This window comes from Dendrobium catenatum, unplaced genomic scaffold (assembly GCF_001605985.2).
Source record: "Dendrobium catenatum unplaced genomic scaffold, ASM160598v2 fragScaff_scaffold_574, whole genome shotgun sequence".
In the NCBI taxonomy this organism is placed as follows: Eukaryota; Viridiplantae; Streptophyta; class Magnoliopsida; order Asparagales; family Orchidaceae; genus Dendrobium; species Dendrobium catenatum.
The window spans coordinates 318,577-342,344 of record NW_021319036.1 but is presented as its reverse complement, the minus strand read 5'-3'; the positions used below and the strand labels follow the sequence as shown (position 1 = coordinate 342,344).

The 23,768-nt window shown below is 35.8% G+C and overlaps 3 protein-coding genes across 3 annotated transcripts; all 3 read right to left on the bottom strand.

The window, feature by feature from the left end:
• Positions 1–2,242: 2,242 nt before the first annotated feature.
• On the bottom strand, positions 2,243–4,016 carry LOC110097843. The gene has a single exon (XM_020824449.2). The coding sequence runs from the start codon at positions 3,901–3,903 to the stop codon at positions 2,584–2,586; it is 1,320 nt and encodes a 439-aa protein (XP_020680108.1). The 5' UTR covers positions 3,904–4,016; the 3' UTR covers positions 2,243–2,583.
• Positions 4,017–8,409: 4,393 nt separating this feature from the next.
• LOC110097891 (cinnamoyl-CoA reductase 2) lies at positions 8,410–11,722 on the bottom strand. The gene is made up of 4 exons (XM_020824528.2): positions 11,028–11,722; positions 10,597–10,759; positions 10,332–10,518; positions 8,410–8,821 (listed from the first exon to the last, which is right to left on the bottom strand). Exons 1-4 carry the CDS (start codon positions 11,520–11,522, stop codon positions 8,659–8,661), a joined length of 1,008 nt encoding a protein of 335 aa, XP_020680187.1. The 5' UTR covers positions 11,523–11,722; the 3' UTR covers positions 8,410–8,658.
• Positions 11,723–14,137: 2,415 nt separating this feature from the next.
• On the bottom strand, positions 14,138–23,768 carry LOC110097872 (65-kDa microtubule-associated protein 3-like). The gene is made up of 13 exons (XM_020824501.2): positions 23,682–23,768; positions 18,336–18,442; positions 18,042–18,248; positions 17,522–17,770; positions 17,209–17,418; positions 16,987–17,142; positions 16,751–16,913; positions 16,400–16,551; positions 16,224–16,311; positions 15,926–15,999; positions 15,726–15,800; positions 15,411–15,645; positions 14,138–14,517 (listed from the first exon to the last, which is right to left on the bottom strand). Exons 2-13 carry the CDS (start codon positions 18,405–18,407, stop codon positions 14,138–14,140), a joined length of 2,061 nt encoding a protein of 686 aa, XP_020680160.1. The 5' UTR covers positions 18,408–18,442; positions 23,682–23,768.

Sequence of the window (23,768 nt, the reverse complement as noted above, 5' to 3'; positions counted from 1 at the left end):
GGGGGGGGGGAGAACCGTCTAGTTTATGTGAGTATGCACAATAAAAATGAAGTTCCTGTTCACCAATGTGTTTTTGCTGTGATTTTGCTGCGCGTACTCACAAAAATTGGACGTAGCTTCGGTCCGGACTCCACACAGAATAATCTCTCGCTATCGAGGCTTATGTCGTGACTTCCTCATACTCTGTGAGGAAAGTTTCGAGAATTAGGGTAGAAGTGACATTAAGATATAAACTAATATATTAATTATGATTTAATTAATTTTATATAAGTTGATAAAAAGTATTAATAATAAATCAAATAAATTATATATATTAGAAATAATCAACCATAATAATATATATTAAACATTTTTAAAATATTTACTAAAATAAATTGATTTATTCACTGCTTGACTGAGTAAACAAACTTAATTTATTAGATAAATTAATTACTAATTAATGATTATTTGATATATTGTTTTATAATAACTGATACTTAATAGATTTAATCATTGTTGATTAAAAATTTATTAGTTAAATTTATTAATTTTTAAGATACAAATACATTAATTTAAAATAATTAATCTCATAACTAATTAAAAGATCCTAACTTAACAAAATTAATATTATTTGTGATTTAAATGAACTAAACATAAATTATTGTATTCAATTAGGTTCGCAAATTTTTACTTAATGATTAATTGAAATTTTCCGTATACTAATTATTATTAAACTAATTCATTTATAATTAAAAAAATTATTTTCTTCCCAACAAAATTTTGGCTATTCTTATAATTAACATGGAACCACCCTAAACAAACCTTTTAATTGAACTTAACACATCATAGCAAATAACTTTTAAAATTTAATCATCACAAAATTTATCAAATCCAAATTTATAGGATTTACTAACTCCAACAATAAAATCAACAATAATAAGCCTTTATCCTACTACGTGGAAACGCCTATATGAATCATTTTTGTCAATTGTGTCATATTAAAACTTGCATTAAAATTTAATTTAAAATGCCATCTTTAATACTTTCTAATAAAATCTTTTTTTGATTTGTCTCTGCCTTTCTTAAAATAGGCAGAGTCTAAACACCTATTGTCCTAATAGGGTCATTGAAGGGAACAATTATTAAGTCAGGTGACCTGACGTAGCTCTACATTCGGACACCAATAATATGTCGCCACGTGCTCTTACTCTTTACAGCGCGGCCTGACGACCTGACCCGGGATTGCTATGTTCGCGTATTGCTCGGTATTGCTCTAGGGATTGTTCGGTATTGCTCGATATTACTCGGTATTGCTAGGTATTGCTTGGTAATAACAAGAAATACCGCTATGTCAATACCAATACCAATCGGCATTTCTCGGTATTGGTCTTCACAGAATGATATTTCATGTTATTGCCTAGCAAAATCGACCAATACCTAGCAATACCGAGTAATACCTAGCAATACGCAAACATAGCAATCCCGGCTCCGTTCCGGGTCGTGTTGTCGGGCCGCACTGTAAATAGTGAGAACACGTGGCACTAATTTACTGGCGTCCGAACGTAGAGCTATGCTAGGTGACCGAACCAAATAAAAGTTCCATTGAAGGAGATTATTTTTTGCGAAATTCGGATTCAGAGTTGCGTCCGGACATGTGAGTATATACAATGTATATATATATATATCATGTACACATTGTATATAAAAGTAAAAGTACACTGTACACAATGTATAGTAAACCAAACCATTGGACTGCTACAAAAAACACCATTGGATTTTAAAGTAACCATGACTATGCACACTTACAGTCTGAACGCAACTCTATATCTGGACTCAGCACAAAATAATTTTTTCATTTAATGGATGACAATTTATATGACCAAACCATCTAAGGCGCTCTATAATCTAATATGCCACTAAAGCCACCTTTTCGTGTAAATACTCATTTCTTATTCTCTCTAAGTGTAAAGCCTCTAATCCATTTGAGCATCCTCATCTCCAAAACACTTAATGATGTGATTTTACGTTTCTTTTTTAATGGCCAATGTTTTACGCCATGAAGAATTGTATGTCTCACCATTATCTCATGAAATTTTCTCTTAAATTTGAGGGTTACTTTTCTACGACACAACAAGCCCGATGCATTCCTCCAATGCAACCATCTAACTTAAAACTCCACTAAGAGTATCCAAATCTATTTCACCATCGCTCTGAATAATCAGTCTGAGATATCTAAAACATACACTCTTTTTAATGACTTGATCACCTAATATCACAGTCCCACCATCAGATCTATTACTAATACAACCGCTTAAGAATGCTAAGAAAATGCACAACACCTTTGTCGTGCAATCGCTAATGTAAAATTTGTTAAAATATTCTGACATAATTTGCATCGAAATAAGCTTGAAAATCGTCGAATTTATTTTGAGATCAATTTTTCATATAAATAATTTGTATTACACTAATCTCAAAGTAACTCAATAATCTCCAAATTCATCTCATATAATTTGCTTAACACAATTTTTTTTTTAAGGAAATAAATTCAAATAGAGTATTGTCATCTTCTTCTTCTTCTTCCTCTCCTCTTCCTCTTCCTCTTCCTCATGTCATGGGCTTCTCAAGCAGAGCAGACAAGTACCACTCGTTCTTCTCAATCCCCCTATCGAGCTTCCTCCCCGCATCCCATCTCAGCTTCCTGAACCCTATTCTGTCGAACATCGGCACGTAGGTCGAGTTCATCTCCTTCCCGACGCAGAAGAAATGATCCAGCCAGAACAACCCCCCGGGCCTCAAAACCCTAAAGATGTCGAACAAAGCAAACTCCAAAACCAGATCGGGAATCCAATTGCTCAACACATGCATCGAATGAACAATATCGAGCGTGTGATCGAAGAACGGCAATCGATTCGCAACGCTGATGTGAAGAGGCACAAGCCCTCTCGATGCAATGAAGCTATTGAACGGACCGTCGAAGTTCATCGAGCTGGTGACTATGGTGATGTTGCGTTCCCTCATTCGAGCGGCGAAGGTGCCGCTTCCGCCGCCGATGTCGAGGCCGATGCGGATGGTGCCGGGCGGGCGAAGCGAGAGGACGTTGTCGATGCTGTAATCTAGCCCGCCGTTGTCGAAGAGCCAGCGGGTTTTTTCCCGGCCGGCGAGGTCGAAACAGTCCTTGCAATCGTAAGAGCCTTTTGCTTTCCCTCTGTTTACGAGGCAACTGTAGTTCTTGCAGGTGTAGGGTTCCCAGACGATGCTGGTGTCGGGGGGGATGGACCAGAGGCTGGAAGGGAAGGGCGCGGGAGGGATGTAGCCGGAAGGGGATTTGGGATGGCATCGCCGGCGAGGGAGAGGTTCGCAGCCTTTGAGCATTAGGTGTTGGGCGAAGATGTCGTCGACGGGGCACTCGCCGCCGATGGGGTAATTCATGTATTGGGCAAGCTCGTCTTGGAAGCGACGGCAAGCGGCGCCGAGGGAGGGGTAGAGCTCGTCGGTGTCGAGCTGGGAGGTGAATCCGAGGGGTAGTTTGTGTGGTCCCACGGCGAGTTTGAGCTCGCCGGATAGCTCTTCGTCGGAGTTGGAAGCTCCGCCGCGGATGCGGCCGAGCTCAGTGAGGAGCGTTTCGAGGAGTGAGTTGGAAGTGAGGAGCCGGCGGCGAAGATCGGATAACTGGGACTGAGCTTGAGAGAGGCGGAGTTGCGTGGAGTTGAGTTCCCGTAGGAGGGATTGAGAGTCCCAGAGATGGATCACCGGGACGTGATCCGACCAACGGAAGCTGAGGGGACTACTTGAAGAGAAGAGGTAGATGGTGAGGAGATTGGAGGAGACGAGGAGGAGAACAAGCTTTAGTTTTGATCGGATTGTGCTCTGTTGCTGCTGATGGCTCTGCTTTCGCGAGGAAGGGTACTCATCCATGCTCCCCATGATCTCTAGCTTGAGCTTTACTGGTTTTCTAGGAATGGAAGAAGGGAAATGGAGAAGGAGAGGAAGGAGAAGGGGATGAAGAAGGCGACTTAGCTTCACTGATTTACGTGTTTTTTATAGGAGAAATGGCGATGAAAAGCTGCCTAACGTTAGGCAGTGACCACTGACGAGTGAAGGTGGAAGTATGAGTAAAAAACTAAAAACTTCGCCAGCTTATTTATTTGGTCTTCCCTACGCTTAAAATTATCTAAATTGTTTAATATATAATTTTTCATTTTTTTTTCATAAAATATTTAATTCTTTAAATAATAAAAAAATAATATATATTTTTCCACTTAACTCTCCATGGGTCATGTCAGGGGCGGAACCCCTTTGAGCCCACAGGGGGCAATTTTTTTTATTATACGATTCATTAGGTAATTTGTCTATCTCAATCTATTTTATAAGTTTGCCCCTTTGAAAATTATGACCGATTTCGCCCCCGTATCATGTGAATTCCTCTTCTCCTTTACACATGATCAATTTGTTAATATCTTTTTCACTTAAAAATTGTTGTGATCTCTTCATGTCTTCTTGTTGTTATCGTTGTTGATGCCTTTTTCATTGAAATCTTATTGTGATCTCTTTACATCTTCTTTGTTCTATCAATCCTCTTGATGCCCTTTTCTAGGTCTGTAAGTGAATCGAGCCAAATCGAACTCTGACATATTCAAGCTCGAGCTCGTTTTCCAAGATCGTGTTTGAGCTTGGCTCGATAAGATTCAAGCTTTTTTTGGTACCTGTTTGAGCTCGAGTAGGTTTAAAAATCCCTTGTTCGAGCTCAGCTCGTGTTCATGTTTGAGCTACTTTCATTTTAGGCTTGTCGAGTCTATTAATGAGCCCTTGTTCGAGCTCAGCTTATTTTAGGCTGATCAAACATATTAACGAGTGGCTCGTGTAACAAGTCGAGCCTATTAACATGCCATTCATTTAACAAAATAAAATTTTAGTTTATTTACAATTGAGCAATTTGCTAGCCCCGCCAAGCGTCTTGACCCATTTTCCATGATTCCTTAATAGACCCAATCTGCCTGCTATCTTTCGTGCAAACTTTTAATATTTTTTATTTTATAGAGTAAAATTAAGTTGTCATGCATGGTATGAGACTAAACGAACATGTTTTTTTCCTTTAAGTGCTCAAACTCATTTGTTTATCTTGTCAGACGAACATGAATGAGCTCTTATCCAGTCGAGTCACGAGCTTTTCATCAAAAACTCGCTTTATTTACAATCCTACCCTTTTCCAACAATATTATGGAAGGATTTCCCTACCTTTATTCCTCATGGAGCATTTTAGGAATTGAGGAGAAGGTTTTGAGATTTTGAACGGAGTAAAAAGTGTTTTATTTTAATTAATAAAAGATTTAAAGTTAAATATATAAATAAATAATTTTAAATATTTATGTATTTAAATTTTTTTCTTCTATCTTCTTCTACGCTTTCTTCGAGAACTAGAAGAGCAGTAAGGGCGTGGAAAAGCGGAAAGTCATAGGGTCATGAATGCAAATATTTTTTTGTTTCTAAAGTTGGAGAAGGGCCGACGATGCCTCCTCGCTCAGTGGAACGCGGCGGTGGGGTCGATCGAGAAGGCTCCGCATATGGCATATGACAGTTCTATAGGGGTAAATTATGCAAAGATTTTTTTTTTTAAATTTGTAATTAAAATATTAAATATGAAATAAAAATTTTATTCATAAATATAAATTTAAGATACGAGGGGTTGTTTGAGGCAGATTTTGCATTATTGTGCTTTTCATATAAATTTCATGTCTCTATTTGGAACTTTTATTTGGTTCGGTCATAGGACGTAGCTCTACGTTCGGCCATCAGTAGAATCGTGCCACGCGTTCTCACTATTTACCGCGCACCCCAACAATCCGACCCAGAACGGGCCCAGGATGGCTCGGTATTTCTCGATTTTGCTAGGTATTGCTAGATATTGGTTGATTTTGCTTGGCAATAACTAATACCGAGCAATACCGAGCAAATACCGAGTAATACCGAGTTGTACCGAGTTTTTCTAGAAAAACTCGGTACAACTCGATACAACTCGGTATTTGCTCGGTATTGGTCTTCACAGAGCGGTATTTCTCGTTATTGTCATGCAATACCTAGCAATACCGAGCAAATACCGAGTAATACCTCGCAATACACGAACATAGCATTCCCGGGTTCAGGTCCGGGTCAAGTCGTCGGGCCGCACGGTAGAGAGTAAGAGCACGTGGTGACATGTTATTGGCGGCCGAACTAGCTCTACGTCCGTTCAGAGGACGTAATAATTATTCCTCTATTTGGGGTGTTTGGAATTATAAAAATTGTTAGTCAAATTATTGCAAAAATAATAATTTTTTTAAAAGTTCACATCATATAATAAATTGGTGGATATATATAAGCTAATTATGTCATTCTTTTATTTTTAATGTTTACTCTAAAACTTCCTAAGCAATTAAATTAAAATTTTATTAAAGTATTTATTTAAATTATTTTCTCTTGGATGGTAAATATAAAGTATCATCAATCAATGATGACAAATAAATACTATAATTTTAGAGCTTTTAAATATAATTTTATTATATAAAAAAATCCATCATAGAATACCAAATCAATAAATGAAACAATCTCTAAAAAAAATACATTATTTGCTTTCACTTCTCTAAGTGGATAATATGTTTTTTCTTATTTAGAGAAATAAATAATAGCTGACAATATAATTCATGAATCTAAGTGGATAATATGTTTTTTCTTATTTAGAGAAATAAATAATAGCTGCCAATATAATTTATGAATTTTAGAAGAAGGAAATTTAATAGGCTCAATAACTAAATAAATAAATAATAATAATAGGCTCAATAATATTTATTTCATTCCAAAATGAAATATTATAGATGATTGAGCCACTTCCTTGACTGCCTTATTGTGTTTATAGGATTGTGAGTAAATATCTATTTATTATTATTTATTTATTTTTTGAATTTTTAGTTACATGATAAAATATTATGTGGCACTCAATAAGATATAGGGGGATTTACATACATACAATTTTATTTCATGTTATTTACATATTTAACACCTAAAATTTTAATATTACAAGCTTACCACTCATTGAACAAATTTGAGTGCATGAAATGAAATATTAAAGTTTATAGGATGATATAAGTGATAAGAATGAAATATATGACTTATATATTTGATATTAAAATTTTATATGAATGGTAAGAATGTAATATTAAAATTTTGAGTATAAAATATGTAAATAACATGAAATAAAATTGTATGTATGTGAATCCCTCGTATATAGATATGTTAATAAAATAATACAATACACGAGAAATTACATTTTATTAATATATTTTCTATGATATATAAAAAAATTGATTTTGAAGGAGTGTAGACTTATGGACTGATTTTTTGTTTTCTAACAGAAAATTTATTTTAATTTGGTACAAAAATAAAAAATATAGCAAAATGTTGTTTCTCAATTTTAATTATTTTTAAATTTTTATATAGACTTTTTATAATAATTCATTTACTAACCTCTAAGTTTTTTTCTTCTTTTTTTCTTTCTTTCTTTTTTGCAGTAACAAGTGGGTGGCTAACTGGGAAGCCGTCTCGAGCTCAACTTGATAAGTGCTTCTTGAATCGAGCTCAATGAGCTAATTAACTGGTCACGCTTGAGTCAACCTTGCTTGACTCATCAAGTATTGACACAACTCATTTATAAAATATTAATATAAAATACACTTAAAATATATTACAATTTAATAATTTAGTATAAAGTTGTTAAATTGCTTAAAAATAACCTCTCCCCCTTATTTGAAGCTATTTTTCATTTATTTATTTTTATCAATATTATCATAATACTTATTATTCAACAATCTCCTCTCTTTCATTGAAAAAATTATTACGTGCAGTGTCCGGACGCTAATGGAGACTAATTTGGGGATGATATGGCACGTCTGAATTGACGTCCAAACATATTTCGACACCGCACAAAATAATCTCTCCATTGCAAAGAGAGAGATTCAGACGTAGCTGCATATGGACATTTCCAGGAATCAATCCTACTCTCCTAAATTAGGCATCTTTCCATTGACCATCACAATTCATTTTCTCCCACTGGATTTTGTTGACATTATATTTCATAAAAGGCAAATTAAAGCTGTACATTAAGAGGATTTAGGCTTTCGTTTGTGCCAACTTTCTTATTATTTTTTAAAACAGTTTTCAAGTACAAAAAATTCAAGTTCAAAAAACTTTTGTATTAAAAATTATTTTAGAAAGCAATAAGAAAGATGTCCCAGACGAAGCCTTATTGTCGATGTTTATTAATGTCCAAATTCAGAGCGGAACGCTCCATGTAAAGTTTAAGAGAGAGCAGGGAGCAGGGAGAATTTTCGCCACTTCGAGATAATCGGATTTGAATTGATCGTAAAATGACCTAATAAATGCTGCATTTCAATTAAAAAATTTATATATAAATCATGATTTTAAATTTATATTCAAAATAAGCAAAAATCTATGTAGTTGGAAGACATTCCTCCTAATTACATGGTAGCATATTACAGCTAAAGATTTTGTTCATGAAAGAGAATCAAGTTCAACTCAGGTTTTGTTTGGGATGACTTTTTTATTACTTTTTAAAGCAATTTTTCAGTACAAATTTTTTTACTTAAAAACAGCTTTAAAAAACAGTAAAAAAACCGTCCCAAACGAAACCTAAGATTGCAGGTTAGACTGACCTAGAAATCCCTTTGCTTTCATGCTTGCCACAGATTCTTTGATTGCCTCTTCGATTGGAGTGAAGACCATCCCAAGTTCAATCAGTCTCTTAGCTGCAGCCTCACATGCGACAAGACCAGGTTGTGTCTCTTCCTCAAACCTGTTAAAGAAATTGTGAGAGTTCTTTTTTTCCATTTGATAAAATACAAATATGTATGAAACTATGGTGATGTGAACAGGTTAGCATTTTTTTTTTTTATGAAGATGATCAATGCTCTTAGATAAGATGATGGTGATGCAGAATAAGCTAAGAGACTACAAATAACTTGAATGCATAACAGTTGAGTTAGAAAAAAACTTCTTCAAACTTGATAAATCAATGTTCCCACTACTCCTTTTTGAAATATGTTTCATGAAAAAAGCCGGTTTACACCGATTATAATTCAAATTTAGTTTAGGGCATCTCCAACTGAAAACTCTATTTTCCGATCTAAAATGTAGCAAAACTTCAAAATGCCGTAATTCATCTACAATTGAACTTCGTTTCTTTCTTCTTTCGCGTGCTTCCTACTAAGGTAACCATCTCTCTCCTCTTTCGTGTGCTTTTCTCCTCTTTCGCCTCTCTTCTTCGGCAAATTCTGCAACCCAATTTTTTTGCATAGATTGGCGTCGCACTGTTCACCTGCCGAATTTTGGGGTGAGATTTGGAGTTCGAATGCAGCGAATGGTAGACGACATACGGTGATATGTTAATACTTGTGAACCGTGAAAAATATATGTAGATTTTTCACGATAAGGGCAAACGGTGAGAGTTTTTTCATTCTGGAAACCACCAAAAATTCATCAACATTGAAGAAAGCAAAACCTATATAGGTCTCCTATCAGAACTTTCAAAAGAATAATATAGAAGCTCCAAATGCACTGCCTTTTCATGTCAGAGTTTGCTTCCTCTTGTTGAACCACCATTTTGTATGGGTTGCTTTCAGTGGCGAACCCTTTTTTTTTGGTGGGGGGGGGGGGGGGGGGGGCTAATTAAGGCAAACTCAAACACACATCATATCCACAAAGACTCGAGCCTAAGACCTCTTAGATGATAGCCTAAGCTCTCAACCAACATGCCAAAATGAGTTGTGACATTGTTGTTTCAAAACTAGTCCCATTCTAAAAACTCGTCTTAGTTCTGACGACCAAAATTTGTTTATCTATTATGCTACTAACACAAACCTTGGTCTTACATTCCTCTCCAAATCATGAGCTCATTGTTCAAAAAACTTAATAATACTAGGTCTATACTAACGACAAAGCAAATTGCTTGCCAGGTCCAAATAAATGAAAATCTAAGCTAAAAGGAATATGTTACTATATTAAACATATTTAGGCTTCATTTGTGACGACTTTTTTTTTGCTTTTTAAAACAACTTTTTAGTCTAAAAATTAATATTTTTATACTAGAAATATGTTTTAATATTTAGCCTTAGAGTACTTACATGAGCATCTTCACTTTAATAAAGTTGCTACCAACTAAAAAGTATTTTGCATAATAAACTTTTTTGAGTTCAACAAACTACCAAAAGATTACCAAGCTATTCCACTCAAGAAAACAATGCAAAGATAAGCTTGATAATGTTAAAAAGTTGGAAGTTGGTTGATTGGTACTATTTAGTATTCACCTATGGACGCCATATTCGGGGCAGAGCCGAGCTACAGCTTCAGCGAAATCCTTAAACTGATATATCCCATTGGTGCAAAGGTACCTTCCATAGGCATTTGGTGTCTCCAGTAGCAAGACTTGAGCGGCAGCAACATCGCCCACATGCACACAGCCCAGCCAGTGATACTCTTGAGTATCCTTTGAACCTTCATAAGCAGGCCAAGGATTATTAGATAGCCTTAATGAGTAATTCTCACAGTCTTGTAAACTATGGTTACACAAACCTTGTAAGAGTTGTTGAAGAACTGCTGAGCTAGCATTCAGACCAGGCTGCAACAGGGGGCCAAGGCATGTGGAGGGATTGATTGCTACAATTTCTAGTCCATGATTTTCGGCATATTCCCAAGCTCTCTTCTCTGCCATTGTCTTAGACACTGGATACCATTTCTGGGTTAACAAGCAGTAACAAAATAAATTATTGGTGAAACTGTAATGAGGAACACAGTTCAAGTTTCTACAATCGTATAGCTATACAAACGATGGCTTTTCTTCCCAATTTCCACTCTGGCATCACCCAGAAACTTGCACAAAAATAACACCCATTACAGATAAAAACACAAACAAATTCGGCATCCATTCCAGTTCAACTAAAAAAAAAAAAAACTTAACCCTAAAACCCTGATGGTGGAGAACGAGAGGAGGATCATCTCATCACCTGGCGAGTTTTGCAGTAATCCAGATCGGTCCAGCACTCCTCGTCTACGGGACGTCCAGGTCGGTCGGTGGCCCATCTAGGGTTTGGCACCATGGCCGAAATGGAAGACGTAAGCACCACCCGACGAGATCCGGCGGCCCGCGCTGCCTCCAGCACGTTAAGCGTCCCAGCCACAGCCGGCATCAGCAGCTCCCGTTCCGGATCGCGCGGGTCCTCCAGGGAGCAGGGAGACGCCACATGGAACACTCCCGCACGGCACCCATCCACCGCGTTGGCGATGGCAGCCGCATCGAGGAGATCGGCTTCCTTGAGATGAAGGCGGCCTTCGTCGGCGCCGGGGAATGCGAGGAGGTGAGAGGGGTCGGTGCCGGGCTGGAAGGTGACGGTAACCGCGTAATCCTTCTCGAGGAGGGCTCGCACAAGCCAGGATCCGATGAAGCCGTTGCCGCCGGTGACGCACACCCGCTTCTCACTCCCTGGAGCATCGATCGCCATCTCTTCTTCAACAACTTCGACTACGGGCCTTCTGTAGATTACCTTCAAAGAACCAGGAGAATTGGGATTTAAGGAGGTTGGAAGACGATAAGAACATCGGAGAGCTCAGTTGCGACGGCGACGCGGGTTCAGTTGCGGGACTGATCTCTAGATTTGGGAAGATGCTGCTGAGCTCAGTTGCGGGACTGCCGCTGTTTGTTATTGCGGTCATAAAAAGCAGATAATAATATGTATTTGGATTAGGGTGAGTCAAGTCAGCTTGGACTCGACTCAGTAAATAGTTCATCAGCCATAGGGCTGCAAGCGAACAAAACGTTCGACGAGCTATTCGTTATTCGGTTTGATTAAAGCTCGTTTGTGATCGTTTAATTAACTAAACAAACAAACTTGAACACTAATGCGTTCGGCTCATTTATGTTCGCGAACAACATCATTTGAAGTTCGTGAACAAGCTCGACATTAAGCTCGATAAGAAGTTCGATAAAAGCTCGATTCGTGTTCGATTTTGAACTCGTGAATAAGCTCGATAAAAATAATTAATATTTGACTATAGAATTAATAAATATAAATATTCATTACCTTTGTTACATAGACAATTGCTTTTATTATAAATGTGTTTGTTTCATAGATACGTTCATGAATGTGTTTGTTTGATAGTTAAAAAAAATTCATTAAATATGTTCGCGAACAAGCTCGATAAACATTAAACGAATGAACATGAACTGAACATGAACCAAACATGAACACTCTTTAATTTAAATGAACCAAACATGAACACAAATGCTAAAGCTCGAACAATCATGAACCAAACATGAACAAGCTGATATTAAAAGAACACAAACATGAACACTCGTACATACTCGGCTCGGCTCGGTTCGTTTGCAGCCCTAATCAGCCAAACTCGATGAGCACTGAGTCAAATTTAAGCAATCCTAACTCGACTCATTAGTACAAGAGCTGAATAATTTAAAATTTATTAATATAAAATACATTCAAAGTATATTAATATTTATGATTTTAAAGATAGAGTAGTTAAAATTGTTTAACATTATATCTAATTATCTTATATTAATTGAATAAGAATTATTTTCTCTTTCATTATAAAAGCCCTCGCTCATGAGCCGGCTCGAATTTGTAGACCAAAGCTCGAATTTGATTAATTAATCAAGCTCAAATTAGGGGTGATTCGAGCTTCACTCGACTCATTTACATTCCTAATTTGGATGATTTTTTAAAATTATTTTTGAAAAATCTTATTTTAAATTATAATTAAAAAAATTTTCAAATGAAAACAAAAATAATAATAAACTTCCAAACAAAGTTTTAGTTGATATATTAGGAGAATGTTAGCAAATCATAATTTTTTTTTTTAAATGTCACAACTGGGAATTTTTTTTAGAATAGGAGTATTTTTATACATACTATAAAATCATTTTGTATTTATATTTATAAAATCTAAAATTTTAAATTTATTTATATACGTATGCATGAAAAGATAAATTTTATTTTAAATAAGTTAATATTAGTTAAATTTTTATATGAGTTAGAGTTGAAGGCTATATAAGTAAATGGAAATATTGAAGTATTAGATATGTAAATATAAAAGAATTTTGTGGTGCAAATTAAATCCTATTTTATTTTATTTTATTAGTTTTATGACAATAAAACATTCTTAAAGTGGTATTTACATACATATATTTTTTTATATTTATTTATATAACAATTAAATATCTAAATTGCATAAAAATATCATTAATATTAACTTAAAAAAATAACTATTTTCATGTATATATTAATGTGATTTATATAGTAACTATAAAGACTTAGACTTTGTTTGGGATGGTGTTCTTACTGCTTTTCAAAATAGTTTTTTAGTACAAAAATTTTGTAGTTTATTTATTTATTACTAAAAAAAGTGTTTTAAGAGATGAGGATGCTCAGATGGATGAGTGGCTTTACCCTTAAAGATAATATACGAAATGAGCATATATGTGAAAAGGTTGGAATACCTCCAGTAGAAGATAAGATTAGAGAGAGTCGCCTTAGATGGTTTGGTCACATAAAACGGCGGCCTTCCGATGACCCGGTTAGGAGAGTAGAAGTATTAGATTTGACTTATGTTAAAAAAAATAGAGGCAGAACTAAAAAGACTTGGTTAGAAAATATTATGAATGCTATTTCTTTATTAGATTTAAATGAGAATTTGACTTTTAATAGGACACAATGAAAAAAAAAGAATTCATGTAGCCGACCCCACGTAGTGGGAGATAAAGGCTTGATGTTGTTGTTGTTTTATTAAAAATTTGTTTTAGAAAGTAATAAAAAAACTGCCCAAACAAAATCTTAGTTGTTAGATATGTAAATACATGAAAATATCACAGGTTACTTTCTTAAGCCATAATAATTAAATTTTGGTGAGGATATCCTAACCCAATTATTTTTTCAATTAGCACAATGAGTGATAGCTCATCAAACCAAAATGACATTAAAGCTGTTTTGCATCTTCAAATGGCACTGCCTCAGTTCAACAAATCTGAAGAGATTGTATTCATAGGAGCTATTGGCAGCTCCTTATCAATAATGAATAACATCACAAACCTTCTACTATTTCCTTCCTATCTTCTGTAGTAAACTGCAAGTCTTCTTTCTTCAAAGGAGTATTCCTTCTCATCTGGCACTCTTCGAATGGTTGCTGGAGTAATGGCCATCTGCATTGGCTTCATCACTGTTCCTGGAGTTCTGGGCGTTGATATGGGCATCAGCTGGTTTTCTTCTTCTCTAACCATGCTGTGGATGGACAGGGAAGGCGTTAATGGCAGAATATTGGCTGGATCAAGAAGGGAAAATGGCTTTCTTGGTGTTTCTGATTGTTGATTGATTGTGTTCGTCGCACCGAAAGACTTTCGAGGTGGTTCAGATTGAAGAGAATTCATGTTATCTGCATTGAAAGATGGCAACTTTACTGGATTTCTAGCTTCCATTACTCCTTTCTTGGCTGAAGAGTGAAAGTTTGAGTAATCAGCAAAAGAGAGATACTATCACATAAATGGATTGGCGGCTCTGTAAGAGTCACCACAGATAATCTTATTTTCTGAACATTCAATTTTGAAATATAAATCATGAACAGTTTTGATCACTGATCACAAAGAGGAGAAGAGCTGGATGAAATAGTAAGGCATTCATTTTGTTATTTGCACAAACTACATCATATTCCAATGAAAAAATCTTGCTTTTGCTTGTGAAATATGTGAGAGATGCATGTACAAATAATCAGGGGCGGATCCAGCCTTAATTTTCACGGGGGGCAAACTTATAAGTAAAATATAGAGTTTTTTTTTTTTCATAAATATCCTTACAACTAAAATTTGTTCCGAGGGCACTGCCTCTCGAACCCTATTTGTTCATCATTGTACGCTTCGCAGATATGTCGAGGGTTGAAAAGGGCAGCGCCCCCTGGGGGGATTCGACCTATACATCGTTTCGGCTATAAGGATATTTATGGATTCTCTTTACTATTTCTCTTTGTATTTGGTTCATCGTTCTCTAACAATAACATCTCTACACAATGTGTTTAATTATGTTGGGGCAATTGCCTAAAGACCATAGTATTTTAAAACTTTTAGGGGGGGCAATTGCCTGAAAACCCTTGTAATAAAGACTAAAAAATACATTGAGGGGGACAAATTACCTAAAGAATTATATAATTTTTTTTTTTTCAGAATGCTTTAAGGTGAATCTGCCCATGTGTAGAATACAGCATTTTGGTCGCAAAATTCACAAAAATCATAATTTGGATGTCATATTTTTAAAACAGTGCAGCTGAAAAGCATTATCAAACTTTTAATGTCAAAATTAATTATTTTTTGGATGAGGTTAAAAGGAACAAACCAGGGGAAGCAAAAGTGAACTCATTTCCTCTCTTTGTTGAGGAAGTTGTCTTAACGCAAGGAAAATCTGGTTTCATTGGCTGCAATGCAGCTGCCCCTAAGGATAATCTTCTGTTTGCAAACCCTGAAGAAGTTCTTGAAACTTTTTTCAGGCACTGTGGCTTCGAAGGACTTGGTTTGGATCCAAAAAGTGCTTCCTGCTCAGCTTGAAACTGACTCTGCAGCTTTTTCTGATCCTAAAAATGAGTAATGGAGCATGATAATGAAGCAAAGCTTTGCATCTTAGAATTACTCTCAAGGAAAGAAGTATTATTACCCTCTGTCTTTTTCTTTCTTGCTCTTTCTCCTGGCGGACAAAAGAATACTCTTCTAGCATGGACAGAAGGCGAACCTGCAATGAGGAGTCAGAGGAGACCATTATCAATTAGTCTTTTCCCAACTATTTTGGACTGGCAATGGGGAGCTTGAATCATTTCTTTAAAAACATAAAAATGGTAGAAAAAGTAGAATTCTTACACCATCATAAGTAAATTCAATGCCTCTTTCTTCTTCCCATGCTATGACTTTGTTGCATAAAGCCTCCACAATTCCTGAGAATGATAAAAAATAGGATCAACTGAAGCAGATGGCCTGCCTAAGATTTCCTTTGAGACAGCTTTCTTACTGCTTCTTAAAGCAGCTTTTTTGTAAAAAAATTTAATTTTTAAACTAAAAAGCTATTTTAAGTAGTAAGAAAACCGTCCCAAATAAAACCTAAATATTTCTAAGAAATGCTTTTGTCTTTCAGGTAGACTAGATCAATCGGAATACTGACCTGGAATCCTTTGAGTTGTTGCTCGAGCTTTTTCTGCATGTTTCAATGCGAGATGGGCTCCTCTACCAGCACTGTAGCGGTTTTCATCCTAAATCAATCAGAATTGGTAAGTTCAGCAGCAATATGAAAAATCAATTGCAAAATAGATAGGTGGATCAACAAATCAAGTCTCTAACCCTGTTGTACTCTTCAAGCCAGGCCTCTTCTTCACAAGCTGCCATCCATTTCTCAACCCTCTCTAGTATTTCTTTCCTGCTAAAAGCTTCTTCTTTGACGCATGAAATCTGGGCTTCAATCCTCTCCATGATTAAAGATGGGTCAATTGCACCTATAACAGAAAATCACACCGTTAGGTTGTATTGGATGGACATAGAAATAATACCGTTATCAGAATATTTAGGCTTCGTTTGGGACGGTTTTTTTAATGCTTCTTAAAGTAGTTTTTTAGTATAAAAATAAAATTAAAAAGCTGCTTTAAGAAGCAGCAAAAAAGCCGTCCCAAACTAAGCCTTAGTTAAAAGAATTACCAGATTCAATGACTTCAATTGAGATTTCGACCTCATTGTCACCCCCACTTTCAACCAAATGAGTCCTACGACGCAGCTCCTCTAGTTCAGCCTTCTTCCTCAGAACCAGCTCTTTCATCTTGCTAGCTTTCAGTTCTTCTAGTCTCACCACTTCTGCCTCTACCTGTATCATACGAACAACTTTAAAACTGTCTTACATGGACAATGGCAGTTCTTCTCCCTAAGTTTTAACTTACATAGTTGAGGAAGTCAACTGATAGAGTGTTTGGCTCTGTAATTTCATGTTCTGAAGCAGCAACATTGCATGTTACGTTCTGAAATAATTGCTGCTCCTCCATTGGCGTGTCCATTAGATTCCAAAGTTCCAACATAGCCGTTGCAAGATCTTGAAGCTGTTACAGCTCAAAGAATGTCAATAACGATCTCAAGTAGAATCCTTCAGTGCTCATGTTACTTGCCTTTTGCATTCTTTGTAATTTAACCTCCCTCAAGCTTTGTATGACAGAAGCCAACCTATCAATCACTTCATTGCTAACAATCTTTGACCCTTCAGTGTCTTCCAAACTAGGATGCACTTCCATAACGGTTTGTTTGAAATCTATACCAAGAACCAAGCATAACGTATTCAAAGTTCTTAAATGCTCCAACACCTGCTTCAGGCGATCAGTCTGCAGAATTAAACATTTAGAGAAGCTCGTCAAACTGAAAAAGGATGAATTTATGATGGCCCAAGGCAACTCGAAGCCATTTTAACAGGAAGTAAGAGCAGACCTTCTCCTTTTGTAGTGCCTCTAACTCCCTCTGAAGTTCTTCAAGCTTCCGAGTGGATAGATCAGATTCATCTACATTCATTTTGTATTTAGTTTGCACATCAGGCAACACCTCACTTGAAATCTTCCTTATTTGCTCCAAGACTTGAAGAAACTGACTTAATCTATCATTTTTTCTCTTTCGCATCTCTTCTAGTTGTGGAGTTGTAGCCTTTAACTCCTCCTTCAAACTTAATGCATTTTGATTGGACTGCACAGAGTGGTTCAACACAGGAAATGCAAAAAAATTATTCTGATCAAAATGCATGTAGTGGACCTTCAAATATGGATTTCTAATCCAACTTTCTGTACAACCTTAACTAAACATTTAGGAAGAAAATAAGCTGCAGGCTTTGGAGTATTTCAGAAAATTTTAAGTACTTCTTCAAACTTGTTGGATGTTAAAACAGACAAGTTACATGCAAATCAAGTATTAAGTTGTAATATGACCCTCTTATGAAATGCTGAGAGCAGAGACAAACCTTGCCGAGATGAACTGGTCTCTCACCCAATGCAGAACAGATTGCAGCCAGCTCTGCTTCCGCATCTGCTATTGCTTGACGCAGATAGGCCCTAGAATGGTTTGCTTGATCAACCTTTCTTCTATATACCTCTAAGCACTCTTGTTCTATTTCAAGAATCATTTTGTCTCTCTCATCATTTGATTCTCCAACTTCATCCCATATCATCTGAGAAAGTTGGTCATTATGTTTATAAAGAACAAGATGAATTAGAAGTAAGAAATATGTTTATAAAGATCAAAGGTTTAAATTTACTTGAAGCTCATATAGAAGAGATCCACAGGTTGTTTCAATCTGAGAAAGTTGGTCATTATGAGATATGGCCATCTGGAGCGACGACGGTCACACTGCACAGGGTTTCCCTGCAAAATTTATTGATGTCAAGAGAACTAGCATTCAAAATTTAACATTTCTGCAAAAATAAGTTGCATGGTTGAGGATGCAGCTGCTAAGATTGATTTGGCTACACAACGACGAGTGAATGTAGACTCCATAGATTAGTCAAAGCAAAACTCTAAGGCATGATATATAAACAGAACATCATCAATAATCACATTTTTATGCAGTGGGCATCATTTTATTTGTATTATGCGGTGCAAGTCATTTAGGCTTCGTTTGGGACGGCTTTCTTCCTGCTTCTTAAAGCGGCTTTTTACTAAAAAATTAAAATTTTTGTACTAAAAAGCTGTTTTAAGAAGCAGTAAGAAAGCGGTCCCAAACGAAGCCTTAATCTGCTCTAACCAAACAACAAGGAAAACTATGGATCAGTACCGGTAAATTGTGAAGCATATAATTAAGTACAATCATCCTACAACTTATATATTTCTCAATCATTTTTTGCATACAATACATTTAATCTGCTCTAATCAAACTGCAAGCAAAACTATCAGCACCAAGAAATTGTGAAGCAAAGAATTAAGTAGAACCATTCTACAACTCACATGTCTCTCAATCATTTTTGCATAAAACTAACCCATATTTTCTAGTCATTACATAAGCTATAAGTGATGGAAAGGTGGTTAATAGGTTTCAAGGTTGGTGAAGAGGTGGTGGAAGGGTTAAGGTTGTTGAAAGGCTAAGGAAAAATGTTGACTCATTTAAGGTTTTTAGAAAGATTTATAGCTAAAATGTTCTTTATAGTGGATGGCTAGTTTTTTTTTTTTTTTTTTTTTTTGATAGAAAGGGGTGAAGAACCCTTTGAGATGTTAGGTAACTGACGAAGAGGATTTTAGGTCAATTGGATATATTGACAAGAAGTTATGAATTTTATATGTAGACAGTCGCAGCAGTTGAACAACAATAGGGTTTTGTGGAAGTGATATGACTCAGTTTTTGTGAGGGTTGAAGTAGTTTAAGGCTTTGAGTTGGTCAAGATGTAAGAGAACAGGTTTAGACAAGGAGAGAGACATGTTGGGATTCCTCAAGTATGGTCAATATGTAAATCAATTTAACACACAAGACCTTATAGCACACAAGTTTTGCAATAGATTAGAAGTTATTTTTATTGAAGCAATGGGAATATAAATAATATATAAAGTTAATCATATAGTTAATTGGCACATCATTATACTGTTGATCACATAAGTAAATTTGCAAATTCAATTAATCCAAAGTTTGTACACATTACATATATTTTTCTTTATTCGTTTAATTATATTAATTATATCATTAATTTAATTATGATCTCATTAATATTTTTAATTTAATATTTTATATGTTGTAAATTTTCTCTACATCTTCCATTAATTTCATCAAATTTGCCTAAAGCATGACTGCATGAGTGATTATGTTAATCAAGCATTTATTACATAATTATATTATACTTAATTAATTTGGTCTTGATATTGATTTCATTTGATTCATTGAGTTTTCTGCATTCATTTTGATATTTAATATCATATACTTTTTGTTTATATTTATTAGATTAGGTTAACAAAAAGTCCATTAACAAAACTACCCTATAAACACATCCCAACATGTCGCAGATCTACCCAATAATGGGTATATCATATATAATAGTTAGTTTTTTAGCTGTAGTGTCTTGTAGCCATTGGAGAGGGGATTTTTATTGATTATTTCTATAGCTTTTTAACTAGTAAAATAAGAGAAATTTTTAATTAAAATATAGGGAACGTTTTGAAAGGTTTTGAGCAAAAGAAAAATTCATTTCTAAGAGGTAAAAATCTTAATCATTTTAGAAAGAAAAATAAAGAAATCTCAAGTTTTCATCATACAAAGCAATCTTGAGTTCCACAGTATTGGTAATGATACGATATCGCAAAATCATCTTGATCGGGCGCGAATCTCGAGGCAAAAGCTAGTTGGAAGTTTCAATAATTAATTCCGGGACCATCCGAACTCCGATTTCAACGAGCTTATAGTCAAACTGAGCGTCTCGGAAATACGAACCCAACGACACCAAGATCGACCCAATCCGAGCCCAAATGAGTCCGAATCAAGGGTTCAAAGCGTTGTCAGAGAAGGAAGAAGCTCATCCTCGACAGCCGCCGGACCACCGCAAGAACCTCGCCGGACCACCGCAGAACCTCGTCGGAGCACCGCCTTAAGGCCCGACGTTCAGCCCATACGTCCTGCTGAAATCTCGAAGACCCGACGTCCTGTTCAAGGCCCGACACTCAGTCCCTACGCCTTGCCGAAGACCCGACGTCCTGCTCAAGGCCCGACGTTCAGTCCCTACATCCTGCCAAAGACCCAACGTCTTACTTAAGTAACTGATTGTAATCTGATCACCCTGGGAGGTGATTCAGCTCTTTGTAACCAATTCAAAGTCTAGTGGAATCATTTTCAACTGGGCTAGGCCTCGTGGTTTTTCCCTTTTAAGGGGTTTCCACGTAAAAAATCTTGTGTTCTCTGTGTGTGCTAGTTATACGTGCAACGCTAAGACGCAAAATTAAATCTCTATCGCCGCGTATTTTCTAGCCCGCAACAGGTAATATCCCATCTCTCTCAATCTTTAAGATTTTTTATCTTGTGTTTTGTGTTGTCTATATTTCAATTCTTATAGAGATCTTGTAATTTGTAATTGTATGGTGATATCCATTAGGTCATCTTCCAATTTCGTGAGAACTTTTGCTTGATATCTCTTGTATTTAGAGTGGGTAGCCTAGCCCATAAAAATTAGGTGCTTGCGTCCCACTTACCAAGAAAGAGAGAGTACAGGTTGAAAAGGTTTCTTTGATTACTCGAGTAGAGTGGATTTGTAGTGACAAGTTTGGTATAATGGGAATTTTATGTCAATGAAGGGCTTAGATATGAATGTAGGCTGGTTGGGTAGTTGAGCAACATAAAAATATTAGTTGCTCATTTTTTTAGCTATATTTCATTATTACATTTATTATTTATTTATTTATTTATTTAATTGGTGAAGTAAAACTCGTTTACTAGTTCCTAATTTGTTTTTGCTCTCAACATTTATCTTGTAATCTCGATTATATTGTTTGCACACTAACATAGCTTTGGTGATTGTGGAGTAGATGTTGAAGATTGTGCAATTGAGTGACATAATTAAATTTCTCTTAACAATCATAACGTACTCATCTAGTTTAATAATATAAGTACATATTAGTTAAACAAGTGTGGTGTTTTTAGAATTGTTTTAATTGTTAAATTATATAATTTCTATGAAGTGTTTTAATTTCTATATTACCCAATTGCACACCCAGATAGTGAACTTTTTTTAACATTTAGTTTTTAGAAATAAAAAAAAGAATAGAAAGAATTTTTAATCTCCGACATGATCTATAGATTTATAGAATAGATTATAATAAGATTAATGCATTTAGTGAAGATCTTAGAAAAACTTATGTGGTGTTTTTCAAATTGGTTTAATTGTTAACTTACACAACCTTCATAAAGTGTTCTAATTGTGAGGGTTTGCACTACTGGAATTTGAAGCCCCCCAATTGCTTAGCCAATTCACCACTCCCCACTCTGCCTCTCTTGATGCGCTCTCGACCAACAAAAGGAGCTTGGATGGTTGTTGGAGGTGGCATCAAAACCATAGAGAATCAAGTCTGGAGAGTTGGTGGAAGTGTGTTTTCACAACCACGGAGATCCAAGTTTGACAAGTTAATGGAATCAGGTGACAATGGTCGGAGGATCATAATTAGGTGACTGTGGTAAGAGGATTATAATTAGGCAATTGTGGTCCAATGGTTTTGATTAGAAGGGTGACAATTGCCAGAGGTTTGTAGCGAGCTACAGTGATCAGAGGCTAGGAAAATGTAGTAAGGCGATGATGTTCATAGAACCATAATCAAGTGATAGTGGTTGGAGGATTGTAGTTAGATGATGATATTCAGAAGAGTATATTTAGGCAATGGTGGTCCAATGGCTTTGGTTAGACAATTTTCCAATGATGGTGTTCCAATGGAGCTTTAAGATTTTTCAAGCCTCTTAGCTTTCTTCAATTTCAAGCAAAAAGTCCAAATTCTCTTCATGTAGAAATTGGAGGCCTATTTATAGATTTTTTTTTAGTATCATGCCTTATAAATATAGTCAAAATCCATATCACTCCATCGGACAGCCTGTGTCAACTACCTCGATTATAGATCATTCTTTAAGCTTTTAAGTGCCTCAATGATGTCTAAATTAGACCACTTGAGTTGTTGGATTCATCTCATCGAAACACTCGATTTGACAATAAACATGCATAATTTAGAGATCAATTAGTTTTCTAATAAGAATGCTGAAGTTTCTTATTGTACTTCATGTGCTTAATCACTTGGAGTCAGATTAGATCACTTTTGATGTCAATGAGTTTGACTTGTAGAAACATTCAATTTTACTATAAGCTTGCTGGAATCAGAATTTGGATGGTCATGAATTTAATTTTGGAATGTCCAATTCAAATATACATCGATATTTGTATCTGATCAAAATATTTTTTTGTATCATTTATAATACCCAAAGTAGATTTAAAAAAGGTTTTTTTTTTCTTACAATAGCTCTACAACCACTTTTACAAAAAGTTTTAGCCATTCCAAACATACCCATAAACTATAAACATGGCTTACATAAAGCATAACTTATAAAATAGAATAAACGTAAGAAGGGGTACACTATTAACATAAAAATTTCTTTAGGTTTATTAGGGCTTTCGCAATTAGCAAAGCATGTTCAAACCACAGCACTGACGGCACAGCAAACGAAAACGGCAATAAACGCCTCAAAACCACAATGATAATTTGCGGGCAGGCTTTTGCCACCGCTTGAAATCACGCAAGCGCTTTCCAGGATGATGATCCTAGTGTTCATAATAGAAATCTACAAGGTTCATTAACATTAATACATGAAATTGAAGATCGGCCACTCAACAAGTTCTAGATTCTATTGGCTCCAGGATCGAAAGATGGCTTATTTCCATTTATCTAATTGAGGGTTCCTTTAAAATGCAGCAAATCAAGTCGGAATTATTTATTACAGCTTAATCAGAACAATGGACCATCTCGATTAATAAAAGGAAACATAAGATGAGTTCATTGCTCTCAGACGAAAGGAAACCCTAGCGAACTGCTAATTCACCAAATGAAAAAGAACTATTCGCAGATAGAGAGAGATCAGAGAGATTGGTATTCTCACCTTATTAGCCCAAGAGGAGCAGTCCAGAGATCACCTCCGAGATCTTTCGTCAGGGAGAGTCAGAGAGAGAGAGAGAGAGAGAGAGAG

Coding starts and splice junctions, on each gene's coding strand:
- LOC110097843 (XM_020824449.2), bottom strand. CDS start 3,903: ATGGGGAGCATGGATGAGTACCCTTCCTCGCGAAAGCAGAGCCATCAG.
- LOC110097891 (XM_020824528.2), bottom strand. CDS start 11,522: ATGGCGATCGATGCTCCAGGGAGTGAGAAGCGGGTGTGCGTCACCGGC. Junction 10,760..11,027: donor ATTACTGCAAAACTCGCCAG/GTGATGAGATGA, acceptor TTGTTAACCCAG/AAATGGTATCCAGTGTCTAA. Junction 8,822..10,331: donor CCCGAATATGGCGTCCATAG/GTGAATACTAAA, acceptor TTTCTTTAACAG/GTTTGAGGAAGAGACACAAC.
- LOC110097872 (XM_020824501.2), bottom strand. CDS start 18,407: ATGGCCATATCTCATAATGACCAACTTTCTCAGATTGAAACAACCTGT. Junction 17,143..17,208: donor AATTACAAAGAATGCAAAAG/GCAAGTAACATG, acceptor GAGCTGTAACAG/CTTCAAGATCTTGCAACGGC. Junction 14,518..15,410: donor GTTCACTTTTGCTTCCCCTG/GTTTGTTCCTTT, acceptor TTCACTCTTCAG/CCAAGAAAGGAGTAATGGAA.